The sequence below is a fragment of the Suillus discolor genome (genome assembly GCF_016758755.1).
Source record: "Suillus discolor strain FC423 chromosome Unknown F5147scaffold_37, whole genome shotgun sequence".
In the NCBI taxonomy this organism is placed as follows: Eukaryota; Fungi; Basidiomycota; class Agaricomycetes; order Boletales; family Suillaceae; genus Suillus; species Suillus discolor.
This window is the reverse complement of record NW_024541284.1, coordinates 202,138-218,440: the sequence shown is the minus strand read 5'-3', so window position 1 is coordinate 218,440 and position 16,303 is coordinate 202,138. Positions and strand designations below refer to the sequence as shown.

The 16,303-nt window shown below is 49.0% G+C and overlaps 6 protein-coding genes across 6 annotated transcripts; 2 read left to right on the top strand and 4 right to left on the bottom strand.

Annotated features, from left to right (window-relative positions):
- Positions 1–1,984: 1,984 nt before the first annotated feature.
- Positions 1,985–2,836, top strand: F5147DRAFT_579318 (uncharacterized protein; the record flags this gene model as incomplete). The annotated part of the gene is made up of 1 exon (XM_041431479.1): positions 1,985–2,836. The coding sequence occupies one exon, from the start codon at positions 1,985–1,987 to the stop codon at positions 2,834–2,836; it is 852 nt and encodes a 283-aa protein (XP_041291372.1).
- Positions 2,837–3,977: 1,141 nt separating this feature from the next.
- Positions 3,978–6,104, bottom strand: F5147DRAFT_702035 (glycoside hydrolase family 5 protein). The gene is made up of 6 exons (XM_041437767.1): positions 5,904–6,104; positions 5,656–5,849; positions 5,454–5,601; positions 4,677–5,402; positions 4,094–4,542; positions 3,978–4,042 (listed from the first exon to the last, which is right to left on the bottom strand). Exons 1-5 carry the CDS (start codon positions 6,031–6,033, stop codon positions 4,238–4,240), a joined length of 1,503 nt encoding a protein of 500 aa, XP_041291371.1. The 5' UTR covers positions 6,034–6,104; the 3' UTR covers positions 3,978–4,042; positions 4,094–4,237.
- Positions 6,105–7,373: 1,269 nt separating this feature from the next.
- On the top strand, positions 7,374–8,915 carry F5147DRAFT_238101 (uncharacterized protein). Its single transcript, XM_041428775.1, has 3 exons — positions 7,374–7,944; positions 8,003–8,197; positions 8,249–8,915. The coding sequence occupies exons 1-3, from the start codon at positions 7,650–7,652 to the stop codon at positions 8,800–8,802; spliced, it is 1,044 nt and encodes a 347-aa protein (XP_041291370.1). The 5' UTR covers positions 7,374–7,649; the 3' UTR covers positions 8,803–8,915.
- Positions 8,916–9,104: 189 nt separating this feature from the next.
- F5147DRAFT_579343 (uncharacterized protein) lies at positions 9,105–9,824 on the bottom strand (the record flags this gene model as incomplete). Its single annotated transcript, XM_041431482.1, has 4 exons — positions 9,105–9,249; positions 9,304–9,431; positions 9,487–9,617; positions 9,677–9,824. The coding sequence occupies 4 exons, from the start codon at positions 9,822–9,824 to the stop codon at positions 9,105–9,107; spliced, it is 552 nt and encodes a 183-aa protein (XP_041291369.1).
- A 967-nt stretch (positions 9,825–10,791) lies between these two features.
- Positions 10,792–11,890, bottom strand: F5147DRAFT_238078 (uncharacterized protein). Its single transcript, XM_041428774.1, has 2 exons — positions 11,552–11,890; positions 10,792–11,493 (listed from the first exon to the last, which is right to left on the bottom strand). Exons 1-2 carry the CDS (start codon positions 11,766–11,768, stop codon positions 11,006–11,008), a joined length of 705 nt encoding a protein of 234 aa, XP_041291368.1. The 5' UTR covers positions 11,769–11,890; the 3' UTR covers positions 10,792–11,005.
- A 382-nt stretch (positions 11,891–12,272) lies between these two features.
- F5147DRAFT_702024 (DNA polymerase family A-domain-containing protein) lies at positions 12,273–16,150 on the bottom strand. Its single transcript, XM_041437766.1, has 4 exons — positions 15,898–16,150; positions 14,434–15,845; positions 13,170–14,381; positions 12,273–13,099 (listed from the first exon to the last, which is right to left on the bottom strand). The coding sequence occupies exons 1-4, from the start codon at positions 16,085–16,087 to the stop codon at positions 12,410–12,412; spliced, it is 3,504 nt and encodes a 1,167-aa protein (XP_041291367.1). The 5' UTR covers positions 16,088–16,150; the 3' UTR covers positions 12,273–12,409.
- Between the last annotated feature and the right edge of the window lie 153 nt (positions 16,151–16,303).

The following is a 16,303-nucleotide window of genomic DNA, read 5'->3' as shown; positions in this document are numbered from 1 at the left end:
ATTGAAGCGTGGAATTGCTCGAAGATACTGTCTTGACGAGTTGGCGCATCGTGGAACAATATATGCTCGAGAGAACAGGCCACCCAGCAGTTTGTTGGCCCCCGACATGGATTGCACGTTTGCAGATAAAATAGCGATGACAACGTTGACAGGGCTGAATTTATTTTGGCTGTATGAGACACGCCCATCCTATTTATAATTGTCACGATGCTGTATCATACACTGTGGTCCAATCGTCTCACCCAAACTTGGGATCGAGGACACGTTTTGAGTGACATGAGTAACAATTCCCCATGAAGGGGTAAGTTTAATATTACATGCAGTACTTCTCCAGGGAACCCCAGACAAAGTTATTAAAATATCCTTCACAGCCGCATGAGAATTCAGAACCTCGACAATATAAATGACAAAACTTACCTGCGAGCCGTAGAAAAAATCTGGGTCGCTGAAGTTGTTGACTGTGGTATTAAGCAAAACAAGTTCGTTAGATGCCAAAAACGTTAGATCAGCACGTTTGAAAAATCTGTCGACATTTATACCTCCACCAAGTATGATGTCGCCAACTCTGATGCCAGTGATTTTCGGTCCCATCGTATTCTTCCAGCATTGGATCGGACCAGTGCTAACTGTTGCTGTCTTGGCACGAATACATCGCGATTTGAATCATTGCCTTCGTTTGACAAGAAACCTGGGTTGGTTACGTGACCACCGCTTTCGATCTGGTTGATATTTACTATATAAGAACAAAGCACAAACTGAAAAAGTCATAGCTCACTCCAACCGACGTCCTGATGAGTCTACCGATATTTGGAGCTATAATACAAGGGGCATGTGGTCTTCATTTCGGTGACACAGACCGGTTTCCTGAGGTCCTCAGGGTGCCAAGTTCGAAGAAGCAAGCAGAGACTTGACTACTCGGGAAATTCGGAATGCCTGGTAATCATTAGTTCTTTGATAGTCCGATCCTACCGATGTTTAGCTTCATGGATACTTACTCATATGATTTGAGGTACCTACTACTGCAGATTTGAAAGAAACAGTGACCGCATCTGCCAAATTCCGAGGTATACCGTCTCTTTCACTGCACAGGCTGACGCCATTTTATCATGACAACATGATGATGCGCTGAACTGGTGACAAAGCTATCGAACTAGCATCCGAGGGCGTTTGCAAAGTTCAAACTAAATTATGTCCGGGGCAGTAATTTCTCACGAACCCGCATGCAGTGCGGGCGGGATTATGTCACAGTCGGAGCTTCAATTTTGCCCACTTCACATGGTGAGAGGCAGCTGACGCACTGGTTTTCGATCAGCCTATCAGGCACGGCCATGAATCCTGGACATGAGTGCCTACATAGCCAGAAATCCGACTGCGAGTGGAGCAGGTAGGGGCTGTCGGATCATGATTAGATGGTGCATTTTATGATCGATGATCCGCATCCGATTTAATTGATCACCGCAATCGAGCGCTGTCTGATGATGAGAATATTCCGTTCTTTTAGCGCGATCCTTAGCGGCTAGATTCTGATTGCCAAGTGCTGACAGGCTGACAAAAAAGACGCGCAGATGAGTAATTTTTACGGGTACGTTTCAAGTCCTATCTTGCCCAGAACGTTGACCATCCCACTAGCCGCCCAACCAGGACAGGAAGTCAGTGAGTGGATTTCCAAACTTCTGGTAATTGGTTACCGAGTTGTAATACAGCCTTTAAAAACACCACTGGGCCCCGGCCAGACAAAAGTCTCGCAACTCCTGCAGTCTTCTGGAAAGTGCTGTGTCATCCTTGCATAACCGTGACGCCCATAGCCTATCCTGAAGCAGTGGTCTGTCGCTTGTGTTTGAAAACAAGTCATACATAGAGTCATAACATAGGTATGCAGGCTGTGCTTATGGTACCGGGGGCAAGCTGACCATTGTCAATCGAATAAATAGCAGAGGTCTCCCCAACATCTTTTCCTCTCAATTTCACTACTGCAACAACTTGAATGTCTGGGCCATACGTCTACACACAACCGATCTACGAACCTCCTCCATATTATACCCACCCGCACACTCCCCAGCGATCACCTTTCATTCCTCCCACTAGTTTATTCCCACCTTCTCCCTCATCACCTTACGCCGAACTTCCTGGAACGCCTCGCGCTTCTTACTATCCTGATGGATACCGTCCCCGTCGTCCTCCATCTTGGCATGGAGGGATGGCAGCGCTCCCTCCCAGTCCCTCCTTTTTAGGGATTCAATTGCCAACCCATAACCGGCGACATTCATTCGGTAATGGCAATTACACTCCTTGGCAATACCAGACGTCGTCGCAGCAATTCCAGATTCATCCGCTTCTTAACGGAGAAGCTTATGTGTCGGAGTTCTACTTCGACATTGCTAATCCAGCTTTCGCGCCATTGCGCAGAGTTGGTCCAAACCACACGGCTATGGTGTCCGTTGAGGAACTAAGGGAACCTGCTACATTCCCAACCATTACCCGCATGCGTATCACGCATGATGCCATTCCTCAATGGCCTATCAACTTGGAGCTCGTTCATGGCGAGTACGATATCTCGGGCGCTCTGCCCATAACAGTTGGCGACGTTTTGTGGATGATCCATTCTTCTCTGCACCGCCAAATATCTCACTCTGACTGGGCCAGGCTCAGTCAGAGTCAAGAAACTGCAATCGCACGGGCCTACACGCGCAGATACAGAAGCATCCCTTCATCTGCGCAGCTCGAAGCAAGTCAAGGAGTCAAACGGATTGACTATTTGATGGAAAGACATGTCTTTAGGGGACTTGTCAGAGCTCACGACGAAGATGGTATGTTCCATTGGAAGTTGTTGACCTGAATGTTGCCGCCCCTTGTAACCCGCTCCCTTTGTACCAAATCTGTCATAAACATTCTTTGTTCTCTATTGCCTTGGTTCCCCATTGATTTATGTTGTACCGATCTCATATATATACCCAGCCTCAAGGGCTAACTTTTCCTAAAATCACCATTCATCTATGTTTGTCAGCTTGTGATCGAGACACGTATGTACTTATCGAGATTACAAATCGACTCAAGCTTTGTTTCATCATGCATTTGTAACGAAGAAGACAGAATGATCATTGTCATGAACCTTGCCTAGGTCTTGTGTCTGATATGCGGGGCGCCATAGGCCAATAACAAATTCAGCACGCATAGTAGGCACATCACATGGGCAATTTAATACAGGCTCATATCGTGGCCGCAGTCTCCCCCTTGTTCCTGTTTCCAATCCAAAATAACGCTGATAATGATCATGAAACGCAGGGAAGTTACCGCGAGAAGAATTAACGTTCAATGTCTTTTCGTTGATGTATATCATATCCCGTGCGGTGCGTTACTAGCAGGGAGACGACATGGGTTTCATATCGGAAGTATTCATCTGCGCACAGTGCTAGTGATATCAGGGTCATCACGCCACTATCGACCAATGATCGATATCCTTACCTGAGCAGCAACTGTCATCTCTACCACGAGTCTGCGGCCACGAGTCTCGCACAGGAACGCCATGCTTGTCAAAGCCACCGACGACATTAGATTTCCGTTGCAAGTAATCTCACTGCATTACTGTGTGGTGTCCTCCCGCCCCAATATTTAGAAAAAGTTAAATCGTGACTTATCAAAGTGAAGAAAAGATCTCCTCGGAGTTCACAGCGGTCATTTGCAAGTCATGTTGTAACGACAAATGGATTCAAACATATTATGACATTAAGGAGAAAAACTTCGGATTCTTGCGAGGACAGGAGCACTCACGGAAGCTTGTAATTACCGCGCTGGTCCTCATTGAAGGGTCATGATAGGCTAGATGCAGAACTGGAGGGGCAGAAAGAAGCTTAGAGCGTCTTCTAAGTTCTGCCAGCACTTTCCTTGACAGCTGCATCGCAAGTTAATAGAAAAGGGTAAGGAATAATCCAATAGCCTTGTCCACTTCAGAAAAGCTTTACGTCTGCGATGATTGACAGCAATCGAATATATCGACACTATCATACACGAGGACATGGGCATGCAGAGATATGGATTGTCTGTTCTGGAAGGAAATCGTTAAAAGCTAAAGTCCCTATTAGGCGGAGAGATATACCATGAAAATCTTACGCGTGACACGTGAAAATCAACAATACTGATGTTGAAAATCGTGCTTCGCAACATCTACCCCTTGGCTAAATCCATGCTCTGGAATATGTTAGAAATAGGGCCACCTAAATCTGCGATATCACAGATGAACTTATCGAGATAGCGGGTATGTCGTGCTGCCGGCCGAGAAGCGGCAACACCTAGAAAGGAAACCACCTTGAATAGTACACTCACCGAACTCCCAAATGTTGTTGCTGCGCCCGTATTCACGAATATGGTCTTGCGCCTTCCTCTTCGCAATGCAGCCCTTGAATCCCAGTTCTGAGACGGCGACCTGGCCCGCGCGATCGAACGCGAAGAAGTCGTAAGCCACGACCCAGCCCTGATCAAAGCCGGCTTCAAAACGCCAATGCTCGTAATAACTAGGAAAACGGGCCCAGTAGGATACATGTTGGCCTTGACAAAATTAGTGACGATGTGGTGGCTGGAGAGTGGCTGGACTCACCCAAGGCTAGATTTCTAGCGGTCACCTTTCTAGCGTTTATGTCGGCACTGAGTCCAACATGATCCTTTACTGGAATCATGCCCACGACTTCTGGGAAAGATGCCATTTTCGACTGCGTCTCGAAAAGACCATCCTTGGTCTCCAGGCCACTCTTTTTTGTACGTCCAAAAGAAAGATCCAGCGCAGTACAGCTCGAACAGGTCAAGCTGAGCTCGAATGTAAGATGCTCGTTCCTGATGTTCATCCGTTGTACCTCGCAAAGAGCCTGGATTCAAGGCTCCAGACCACTCGCCAACTATGAGTCCACTTCCTGATGCTGCGAGTTTCTCTGAGACGCGGGAGAACATTTGCGAAAAGGGAGCATTCCGATCAGCAAGGGACGCAGTATGCTGTGCTGCTGATGTTGAGATGTCGCTCGACGTAAAACACCGGTACAGATGATAGTCGATGCAAGTCAGCGCCAAGGAAGACGGTAAGTGTGCGACGAAATCGGCATATTGATCAGTCATCCAGCAGTCTGATATGTAGATTGGGAACCCAGAATCTATCTTTCTTATCTCTTGGATTGCTTCCCCGTACCAGTCATAGAGTGTTTGGTGTGAGGAGGGGTGAGGTTCGTTGAGAAGCTGTATTCCGACTATATTGTCGAATACGGGTCCATGTGCCCGCAGAGCGATAAGCTGCGTGACCAGTATCCGGAGAGTGCGAATGGCCAGCTGCATATTAAATCTGCTGTTGAAAAACGAAATTACCGGGGATGATGTTCCGGAGTGCGAATCTTTATTCTGTTTGCCAGGAGCTGCATGGAGGTCTGAAATTTGCAAGTGAGAAATAGGATATGTCCACTCAACGAACGACACACCAAACAGCACCCCAATTCCAAAGCTCTGGGCTGTGACCACCGCGGCAACGAGTCTACTCCATGCTCCTTCAAAAACATGTTGAAGACCATCGAAGTCGGTTCGAGTAAGGATAGATGGGTCCAGCGCACAGATATGATAGTATCCGATCTGTTTAAGGCGGCATGAGACGATGCTATTGTACTATTATAAGAAAACGCGCACTGGGATCCGCACAGTGTTGATTCCCCTTGCCGCGAGCCATTCGAAATCGCTGGAGGTGATCCAGGAATCCCAGTGATGTTCTAGAACCTGCTTCGCATGTAGGCCCTTGGCAACGTCGAGATCACTTTGCCCGCTGCCGGCGGCGCCTTGAAATGGTGATCCTGATACCCACCGCTCTAAAACGAACCACGATCCTGAGCACGCTTGCTTAGCTCGCTTTTGACTCGGGTAATTCATTTTAAGCTTACCAAGGTTAACTCCGCGCTGTTTGCGATATCGGTAGAGGCGTTGCTGAGGGCTTTCTTGTGGTGCTTCTTGAAGACCAAGCCCTGATTCGGTCTTGGTGCCACGTCTCAGCTTTGAGATAAAGGTCCTCATGCTAGTGTGTGTCTGCAGGGTCCGGATCGGTATTTTGAATATTCGGGCTGGTCACAACTCGCAGAATGACTAAATATTAAATATGCGTGTTTGGCAAAAGCTTCTGATCCAAACATTATTTGACGAGATCTTGATCGATATCCGAGTCATTCAATTCATTGTCACTAGTGCAACACCATATGGTACACCAACAATATTCGCAATATATCGCTGTGTCGCGCGTTTGTATGTTGTTGATGGCATATGTTTTCCACAGGTATCTCCGGGAACTGCTTTGCCAGAGGTATGCTTGATTGGCACGTTTGTTCTGTCGATTTCTGCTCATCAACCGCCAATCTTGGACCCTGTGGGATATTCCAAGAAAAACATCGGAACTCAACTTTAATCTTGTTTCAGTTTGCTCCTCCTGTCCTCCTGTCCACTGATGGTGGCGGCGTGGCGCATGCTTGTGCAGAAAAAGTATACTTTTCTGGCTCATACAACACGCAGAAGGTGCAGCTTTCACTCTCCAGTTTGAAGGGAACACTTTGAGGTGTAATCTATTCACTCGCCAGTTTGAAGAACGCTTTGTGGTGTAATGTAACTGGAAGTAATTCATCTCGCTAACACGGCGAGTTCATTTCCTTAGCGACTCGGATGAGACGGGTCTGTGCCTCTTTTCTTTCTCCTTACTCTTTTACTCAAAGCGCCACAAGCTTATTATCACGGTCTAGACCCCGATTCTCGGTTGAGATTCAACCGAACACTTCGTGCGCGTGCCCTCTGCATGTAGTTCATGGCGGGTTTGGTAAGACTTCTTGCGCGCCGCTTGGCTTTATTAGGTGACCATGCGCCATGAAGCGTGCAGCCTTTACTATCTTTCGGCGGAACGGGTAGTACCACATCGGACATGTCGAATTTTGGTGAGCATAGCTCTTGGGTTCATAATGTGCTCATATATCAATCAACCTATGAAAAACTTAACTTTTGTCAAAACTTTGCTATCTACGAGAAGCCACAGCGATAAAGGTGCACCGCCGCGCCTTTTCCATAAAAGGAAAACACGCGGTTTACATGCGTCTTGAATGTTGTGAACCGAAACCATCTAACCTCGTGGCTAATAATTACAATTTCCAATCAAGATAGTATAGCACATTCAACCGCGTCGCCACCGTTGTTCCTACTCGTTCCGAACTTTACTCAAACTTCTCACAAGAAGGCACTCTTTCCTCTACAGGACATGTTTCCCTCTAATGGTCGTGCTTCATTACTCACGGACTTTCCGGACAGCACCAAAGACGTGATCATTGATCCACCGCATTCACCAACAGTGCCCTTTTGGACAACAGATCTTTTATTGCAATCTCCCCTCTCGGCATTAACTTCCATGTTTGTCATCCAATAACATGTCCACGGCTTTTCTAGGGGTCCTCTTACTTCATGAAAGTATTTTCGCTAAAATATGTCTGGAACTCACAGGCGATCCGATCCAGGCATAACGGCTATCCTCTGCGCTTATAAGAACCCGGCTACACTCTTCTCTTACCGAGTTTATTCCACCACACCTCTTGGTTCAGTACCTCGAGCAACGACAGTTGACTATCCTTTGTCACTCCCTTCACGAACAAAAAGTCATAATGACCTCCTACTTCCGTTCCATCTTTGGTGGAAGCCCATCTCCCAGTCACGACCACTCTTCCAAGTTACGCTCACGTTCTAACCCTGCAAACTTCTTCTATGGCCCGCCAGCTGGTCCAAGTTCCTCTTCACGCCTAAAGACAAAACGAAGCAATAGCTTCAGTGCTGCAGGAGCTCCTTCTCCACTACGATATACCACGTTTGATGATCCCAGAGACATGAGATACGGTACTCCGTCGAACGTCGAGAAGGTGCCGCTCTACAGGCGTGCCAGCTACAAGTCATCCGAACATCGTACGTCTTCTGTGTTCCGCGGTCAATGAGCGCATTTGAAATTAACACCCATCTCAAGTCGGCCAGTATCCTTTGTATAATTATGCGCCACCCGTCTCGTATGGCGCATCTTCCCGTACCAGTTCGAGTTCTTCTTCGGGTTTTCCGGGCATGCATCCAGGCACCCCATCTCCCTACGACAGACGGCCTTCTTTGCAACAGCGTCATACTTGGCAGAGCAGTATCTCATCTGCGAATGGATCGGCTCCTTCATGTAAGTCTCTTAAAATAGCTGTGGGATTCGCTTTCTAACAGCGCAAAAAAGATATTGCAATGGATCCACATGGGAGACGCGCACCTGCACTGCATATGCATCCACTCTTTGCCTCTACTCGCCTTCACTCCGCGCCCATAAATTACGACGTCATCTGTGGCCCGTCGCCGCGAACCGTTCTAGACCGTACCACACATTCACCCGTTGACGCCCATACATTATCGCAACCAGCAACAGACCCACCCACTCCGGCATCATCTCGTATCCTACTTCGTTCAGATAAGTTCCCGTGGCCCGTGGTCGTCGGGTCTTGCAGAAATGGGCGCTCTCCAGATATCACCAATCTTGACCTTCTTCATGCACTACATGAGACGCTTCTTACGAGAGTCACGCCTCAAGAGTGGGAGGCGCTTGGTCATGGAAGCAGGGCTCAACGGAAAGTCACGCAGGCGTATGAACAGCGGTGTACCAGATTGGGAGGCGGATGGGAAGGCGGAGTCCGACGGGTGGATTGGCTGCATGGGAAAACTCGTTTGATCGGAATCGAAGTGGAGAAGCATGGACCCGGCGCCGGCTCCGGAAGACTCATTTTTGGCAAGGCTTGAAGCCGATGCTTTTCAACTTTTGAGATCGACAGCTACCGGGGCTAGTCCTCGTTACCTCATACCTGCGAGACCTTTCTGCGGCGTATCCACAGACGCCACTACATCCCTGCGGAATTTACGATTATATAGCATACTTAGGCATTAGGCATACGTATGAATTTATTACACGACTTTTTTATGATTTTGTATTCTGCTGTAACAGCTTGGGCATAGTGATACATTGGGAATGGCATTACAAAAGTGTCAGTCGGGCTACAAATGCGTGAATGAAAAGGTTGAAATAGAAAGTCGACGCTGCGGAGTTAGGAGCAGCTTACACCATCAAAGTCATATGTGCCAGGAACAGCAACAGGACAACCAGCTTTGTCGTTATGTGAATTGCAATTGACCTGGTCATTTGCGGATGCACAACAGCGAAGGCAGAAACGATTAGCAGAAGGCTCGACCCTAGCAAACAGCCGATGAGTTAATCAAGAACGATGAAAAAAAACGGGAACGGACTGCTCAATGAAGCTTGCGCCGTATCCGCCAAAAGTACACTTCGCGCCGTTGGGAAATCGGACATCCATCTGGCCTCCCGCGTCATCTTGTGCAAACTGGAACTTGCCGGGATCCAAGCAGCCGGTGATCTAGTGCCTGCATTAGTACCAAGGTCGCAGACAGCTAAATAAAAACTTTACTGACCTGTATATAGGACCCATCGCTTGCCTCCGAGATGGTAGCACCAGTCACGAAGCCTGCGGGAAATGTGTTCTGGCAGCCTGATCCGTTGGTACAATACGCTGTTGCGTCGCTCTCGGCGTCTGAGATATACTCTAAGGGAGAAAAAACAGAGTGGTCAAGTATGCGATGAAAATACTAGAGAGAGCCGCACCTCCATCTCTTGAGGGGAGTAAAAGTGCAAAATCTGTCACGCTGGTTATATGCACGGTAGTCGAGACAGACGAAGGACCTGTAGGCTGGGGCGTTGGCGCAGCGTTGACTCGAGGATGGCGGGTCGAGGTAGTATTATTAGATGCCATGCGCGATCGTCTTAGGAGGCGGGCGACCTGTTTCGTGCCTTTTTTGGGAGAGCGGTGAGGTTTCTTGCTCTGCAAGCTCGGTCGCGTGGCGAGAGTCTCGTTGTGCCGTTGATGTGGAGGTATCGTATCGACTGTGAGATCTTGGTATCTGTTCGTAGATCGCCCGGCGACTACCAGCATGGTGACGTGCGCGAGTACAATAAAAAGATTGAATGATAAAAACATGTTCTGGGTGTAGTATGCTTGTATGAGGTGTTGGTTGAAACGCCGAAATGGTGGCATAAACGCGCTTACACCCGTACGAATCACGTCACGTGAAATGATTTTTTTCATGAAATCCTCGCCAAGTCAATACTGTGTTCCATTCTTGATATCGGTGTCAAGACGGGTGTCCTGGGATCCAGAAGACAGGGGGCGGGATTTCATTAGAAATGAAGTTCTCGTTCGATCGAAACTTCGATGCAATGATCTAACCTTATCTTGAACACATGATACGATGCGGCAGTGCATAGCGTCCAATTAATTTGCTATTGGGCTGACGTCACATATATGGGTTAGCCTTGCAAAAAGTGCGCGGCTTCCACTCGTTCCATAAGACTCTTCAATTAATTCGAAGGTCAGTTCGCCTCCTTACTGTCCTGACAGGAGGGGAACGTGTCTTTTAAATGAACAGTTAAAGTTAAGTATTCATTTGCGAACGGCCCCCCTGGAACGAATGTTAATGAATGCGCTAGTACTCACTTGTCAATGGTAACGGACACCATTTCGAACTCTGATGTTTCCGTTCCACTCGAACCACCCCAGTAACAGATCAAAGGTCAAATGAGTATGAATACACTGGATTGCCGTGGAGATGGAGTACGTGGTAAATAAAACTACAAGTGATATGAGTGCAATTTATCCAAACTATTGCGGTGCAAGAATCAAACAAAAACAAAAGAAAGAAAAAAAACATTGCGGACAGAGATAGAGCAAAGATAGCGATAAAAACAAATTAGGGGCTGTCGAATATAGATGCAAAGAAGAGAGCGGTGACGGCAAATTGCCAAGTAAAGTTAGAGCGGGCAGTGCAAGTTGAGTAACGAGATCCGACCAAAATCCATTCGAACTGAACTGGATATACCCAGCTGCAATATGCCGAAAGATAAGGAATAGCCTATGCAACCCGCGCTCGGCGAGGATCAAACATTCTGGGCAAAGTGGATTTCCCAGCTGTCCGACCCATCTCGAGCTCTGGCGAGCCCTGCAAAGAAAACTTTGGGGCCTAAAAAGTCAACGCGTTTCACGCCCTGCGCATGTTCGCGCGGGTCAGCGCGGGACCTCGCCCTGAAAGAATCAATAGCAGCATTGACCGCCCGAGAAGATCTTTGCATCTCATGCGAAGCAACACTCCGGTTGAGCGTTTCACGTATCATCGCAAGGACGTTGTTCACAGTGATACCCCGAGGGTTCACAACCTCTATCGTCCAAGCGCAAAGCTCAGGAATGGTAATGATCATATGAGAGACTGGCGGTTGCACCGCAAGCTCCTGAAGCATGGTAGGTGAACAGCCCGGTCGCAGTTGCACATGTGCAAGGTCTTGTGTGATGTTAAATCTCAAATTCGGACCATAACTCAAGAGTGAGTGCAAGACTATGAATGAAGAGTGGGATGTAGAAGAATGTTGGTCTATCAACCATAGATATGAGATCTGCGTAAAGTGTGAACGAAAAGGAGAATTTCATACATGACATAGGGGATTGATGCGAGGCTGCATTGGGGTGTGGGAGTGAAACTGGATGGAGAAGTGGTGCGTTTGGGATCGCGGACGGAGATGTGGATGAACCCGGGAGCGCAGACCAGTGGCCTTGGAAGGCTTGGCCACTGGAGCCAGATTGTGCGCTGTGCACAGCCCACGACCTGTGATGGGATGAAGAGGCAGGAGTGCCGATCCGATAGTTCATCGTGTTAGATTAGAGTCAGAGAGATTGTGCGAGTCAGAAAATATATAGGCAGACGTTATTAGCCCTGGGGATGCGCAGTACGCTGGGTGACTCGACTGTCATGTCCTGCGGCTGCGTGTCTTTTATAGCCCGCCAGAGGACATCGGGAAGTTACTTGTTGACTTCTCGCGCCCACCGTGTGTCGCGAGTTGATTGGGCAGCGCTGTGCAAGAGTGACATGGGCGGGACAGCGAACATCGTTGAATATGGTGAAGTCGAACAAGAACTTCAGAACAGACGCCGAACTTTTGATGTGGCGCTGGGCGGGACTTCTTATTATGGATGGGGCGGGATTCTGGCGGGACCGCTCACCCATAAAAGGCAGACGTCGGGACATGCGCGCTGATGGGAGTCTCACGGAACACGTTGAGAAGGCACCTTGATGGGCGTTGTAAGGCGATAACTGTTAATCTATTCATCCACTGATGACCCTGGACTCACAGGTCTAAGTCTCTGCGCTGCAGATACTGTAAACAGTCGAACCGGATCTCGCAGTCCACGAAAAAGGCTACTCTAATATTATGCAAGGTCTAATTTAAAATATACAGCAATGATAAGATATCCGTGTGAGCATGATCCGTCGGTACGTCAGGTGCTAGACTTCAGCGTAGGTTCCCTGATTTCAACACTTCTTGCATCGCCTCCCAGTCACCCAGCTCCATGGAAGCATGTTTCACCGGACGCCCGCGCTTTTTTCCTTCATTACCATTCTGGGAACCGCTGATCCTGGTATCGGTCACCTGCCCTGATGTTTGCGCAAGATGCTTAATTTCAGGGAACTCGGAGGTAGCTTGGGCGCGTAGCCAAGCCGCGCTCTCAGCGCGATGGATAAGGCAGCTAGGAGGCTCGTAGCCATTGTCATGCTGGTAGGACGCTTTGGAAGTCAGAGAGTCCGCGATCATGGGGCGTCCATCTTTCCACAAGGAACCGCTGTTTGTCTTATCTAGAATGTCGGAAATACCTAAACTTTCTCCACAGGGAATAGGATCAGGATGAGAAGGCGTGACACATGGCATATCGACCTCCTTCCTGAGTACCTTGTCGATATCAACGGCTGAGAAGAACGCGACCCCCTGAGGCAGGTCATCCATTCCTAATTTAAAGGCAAAAAGGCTCCGCGTCCATAGGTTGGCGATCTGTAGCGCGAGTGCAGCTCGATAGCGATCTTCTTCGGCAACCAAGTAACGTAACTCGTCGTGCACCGAGATAAGATAACGCGCCTTGATACCATATTGTCTGACCAGATGGTCCATTGCGACAATGAGAAGATGCAAGTAGTCGACACCAGAGGACTGCACGACCCAGTTTATGCGTGATGTCATGTAATCTGAACCAAATTTTGCCGGAAGAAGCTCCTTTGACAGAGCATGCTGTGATTCCGCATCCGAGGGCTGGAGTTCGTGGTTGATCAGAAAGCGCGATCTCTTCCAGCTTGTTGAACACGAAACTCTCCGTCCCACCAAACCAGAATTTCCTTCCAAATAAATCCGTGCGATGTGTGTTCTTGCCTTTAGTTGATGCGTACAAATTTTCTGCGAGGCGTTGAGCTTGTTCGGGCAGCATACCGGCATTCGACTGTAGAAGGAGCAGGACTGCGTGTCGCATCCCAGCACCATAGATTCGGGAATAGTTGAACACTTTTGCTTGGTCACGAGAGATACCGAGGATGCTCGCTGTCTTTGAATGAAGATCTGTTCCCGCGGCTTTGGTGCCTTCGAGGGTCATCCATCCAAGAGCCGTAGCACCGTGTAATCCAAACTGTGCGTCGCCGATACAGCTCGAAATCCACAGCTCTTCCGAATCTACATCCGCGCCAACGATGGCATACCCCTTAGGTGCGCGCACCATGGCTTTGAGCTCTGAACCAACGCGGTTTTTCTTCGCGTTGCTCGCCGTGAGCCACGTCCTCTCGATAGCGCGGCGCGTCACAGTGCCCATTGTAATCACCTGGGGAAGGATGATACCCCATTTCTGGGGTTCGTCGGAAGATCCAGGTGGTTTGAACTGTAGATCTAACGCTCCCCGCTGCCAGACTACCATCTGATTTAAGATGCGATCGCGTGCGCTGATCCAATAGCTGCACTGCGCGTTCATGTCCAGCGCATCCTTCGCTTCGTCTCCGGGGCTTGTAAGCGTCCCATCCTGTGCATATTTCATGAACGTTTTCCCAAGCGGACTGCCTACGTTTGCCTTCTCCCCGTCTTTATGTGGTAACTTGTAGAAGACAAAACCTCCCTTCAGACGCATATCTTGTAGGGCGTCGTCCGCAGGATCATAGAAATCGAGCTGAGAAAAGCGGGTAGGAAAATCGGCGTCCCCAGAGACGCGGAAGGTCCAACCGTGTTCCCGGGAGTAGAAGAGCGGCCAGCCTTGCCAGGACAAACAAAGAAGAATGGGAGCAATGCGATTCCGTACTGTGATATCCAGCGTGCCGGGAGGCATGTCTTTCTTGGGTTTTGCGAGATCCCAGTACCACTTCGGCCAAAATACCTTTGGTTTGGGTTCCTTAGGAGGGGACTTCTTACGTCGGGAGGAAGAAGCGGGAACAGATGGGCACGCTGCTGTGGAGTCAAGCTGCAAAAGGAAGGAATCAACGAAAGTCCGGTACATCGACCTGGAGACGCACCTCTTCATCCGGCACGACACCCCTAGATTTCCCGGCTACTTTGGGTGACCAATCTAGTTGAGAGAGCCAAGGATCATCCTTCAAAGAGTCATCCCTCGCCCTATCCTTGGCTTGCTCCGCAAGCTCGACAAGGCGCCTTTTCACTTTCCCATCTAACTCCTTGTAGACTCTATCTGCATCCGCAAGATATGATTCCCAGGACTCGTTCACCGTCAAGAAACTGGAACCCATCGCGAGAACGCCGGCGAATGAAACGGGACTCGGGCAGCGGTCAAGGAAAGCGGGAAGGACCTTGGAAAAGACGGCATGAGTAACGAAAACATCTTGCGCGCAGTAGTTGAGATAGTCGTGAACATTGTCCTTTATTTCTTCTGGGGTCAACTTCATAAAGTCGTTCCTAATTTCTTTGTCCATATCGATATTGCAGTGCAGCTTGGCGACATCAGCCAGCGAATTGGCAGACGTCAGGTCTTCCCAGCGCTTACTTGAGAGATCAGCCTCTACGGCATCGGCATCGGCAGCTTCGAGCTGCGGAAGGCTCTCCTCGAGATCAGCACGGAGACGGCGGAGCTCTTCTCGTTTGGTTTCATCATCCTCCTGGTCGTATTTGAACTCCGTATTACGCATGAGATCCACGACGGCCTCGACCGCTTCGGCACGACGCACTTTCTGAGTCTCTTTGGACTTGCGGTGCTTCATCCAAGCAGGTCTTTGGTGCGAAGATATCCCCTTCACTGCAACATGCAGAGCCATCGTATCGAGGAAGCGCGACTGAGTTCCATGCAAGCTATACTCCTCTAAGATGCGCGCTCTGTCGTAGCAAACGTTATGACCAACGACTACGCGCGGGGAAAGCGTATCCCCCAGCGGGATGAGGTGTTGTTGCTCAATCGATTCTCCCAGCAACCAAGGCGATATCCAACTGTACCAGGCATTCTTTGAGGCAGCACATGCCATGATAGCATAAGGATGATACGTGGGCATGGTTTCTACGTCAAACGTGAGCACTTCTTCCGCATTGCCTTCGTTTTGCGGGAAGTCGACATGTTCGCTGTAGCTCGAACCATCAGCAAGGAAGTGATATTTCGTCCATCCCGATTGTATGTCCCAATGATCGGGTTTTGGAGGAAGTTCGTTGGATGCAAAATCTCTCGCGATGTTTAGCCATGGTTGAGCGGACTGACTGCCGATTCTGTGGAAATGCTCGTCGATATTTGAGCCTAAGAGGGGTGGGAGGGTGAAGCCGATATCAGGAAGAACAGAGCCTTGTTTAGGGTCTAGTCCATGCATTTCCAGATGCTCCTGTGCGATACGAACGAATGCTTTCGATGGTGCTGGAAAAGAGATGTCGCGAAATATTTGTGAATGCAGTTCCCGAGAAAGGAGCTGAACTCCAAGTTCATTGCGCTTGACTGTCCAATATGATTGGTTGCGAGATAATGGAATTCAGGCAATATAGCGCACCGTGCTTCACTGTTTTTCGGACTACGTCACGTTCTCTTTCTCTTCCTTGTTTCACCTCAGCTCCGCCGATGACAGGTCGCGGTTGTACATGGTTATGATGTGGCTTCTGCTTCTGAACGAGTGCAGCTGCTCGAGCAGAAGTCTGCAAGTGTCGAGCCGACCCACTGGGTTTTCGCACAAGATTGAGCATCCGTGGTTAGCATCAAGGTCAGACTTGCGCTACTAGATGATGGCGAAGTAAAAGTTCGTACTGCTGGCCCTGATGAGTGCTTATTTTTCTTCCTATATATGGAACTTCTCTAGTCAGCACCTGCACGGTCTTTGCACTTCTGGTCCTGGTGCTCGTGAACGTTTGAACGTTTGAACGATCACCGGCACCGGTAATAGATACTGCAAGAGTTCAATA

Coding starts and splice junctions, on each gene's coding strand:
- F5147DRAFT_702024 (XM_041437766.1), bottom strand. CDS start 16,087: ATGCTCAATCTTGTGCGAAAACCCAGTGGGTCGGCTCGACACTTGCAG. Junction 15,846..15,897: donor CCGAAAAACAGTGAAGCACG/GTGCGCTATATT, acceptor CATATTGGACAG/TCAAGCGCAATGAACTTGGA. Junction 14,382..14,433: donor GTGTCGTGCCGGATGAAGAG/GTGCGTCTCCAG, acceptor TTCCTTTTGCAG/CTTGACTCCACAGCAGCGTG.
- F5147DRAFT_702035 (XM_041437767.1), bottom strand. CDS start 6,033: ATGAGGACCTTTATCTCAAAGCTGAGACGTGGCACCAAGACCGAATCA. Junction 5,850..5,903: donor ACAGCGCGGAGTTAACCTTG/GTAAGCTTAAAA, acceptor AAGCGTGCTCAG/GATCGTGGTTCGTTTTAGAG. Junction 5,403..5,453: donor TGGAATTGGGGTGCTGTTTG/GTGTGTCGTTCG, acceptor TGCAAATTTCAG/ACCTCCATGCAGCTCCTGGC.
- F5147DRAFT_238078 (XM_041428774.1), bottom strand. CDS start 11,768: ATGAACTATCGGATCGGCACTCCTGCCTCTTCATCCCATCACAGGTCG. Junction 11,494..11,551: donor GCATCAATCCCCTATGTCAT/GTATGAAATTCT, acceptor TATGGTTGATAG/ACCAACATTCTTCTACATCC.
- F5147DRAFT_238101 (XM_041428775.1), top strand. CDS start 7,650: ATGACCTCCTACTTCCGTTCCATCTTTGGTGGAAGCCCATCTCCCAGT. Junction 7,945..8,002: donor CTACAAGTCATCCGAACATC/GTACGTCTTCTG, acceptor ACCCATCTCAAG/TCGGCCAGTATCCTTTGTAT. Junction 8,198..8,248: donor GAATGGATCGGCTCCTTCAT/GTAAGTCTCTTA, acceptor AGCGCAAAAAAG/ATATTGCAATGGATCCACAT.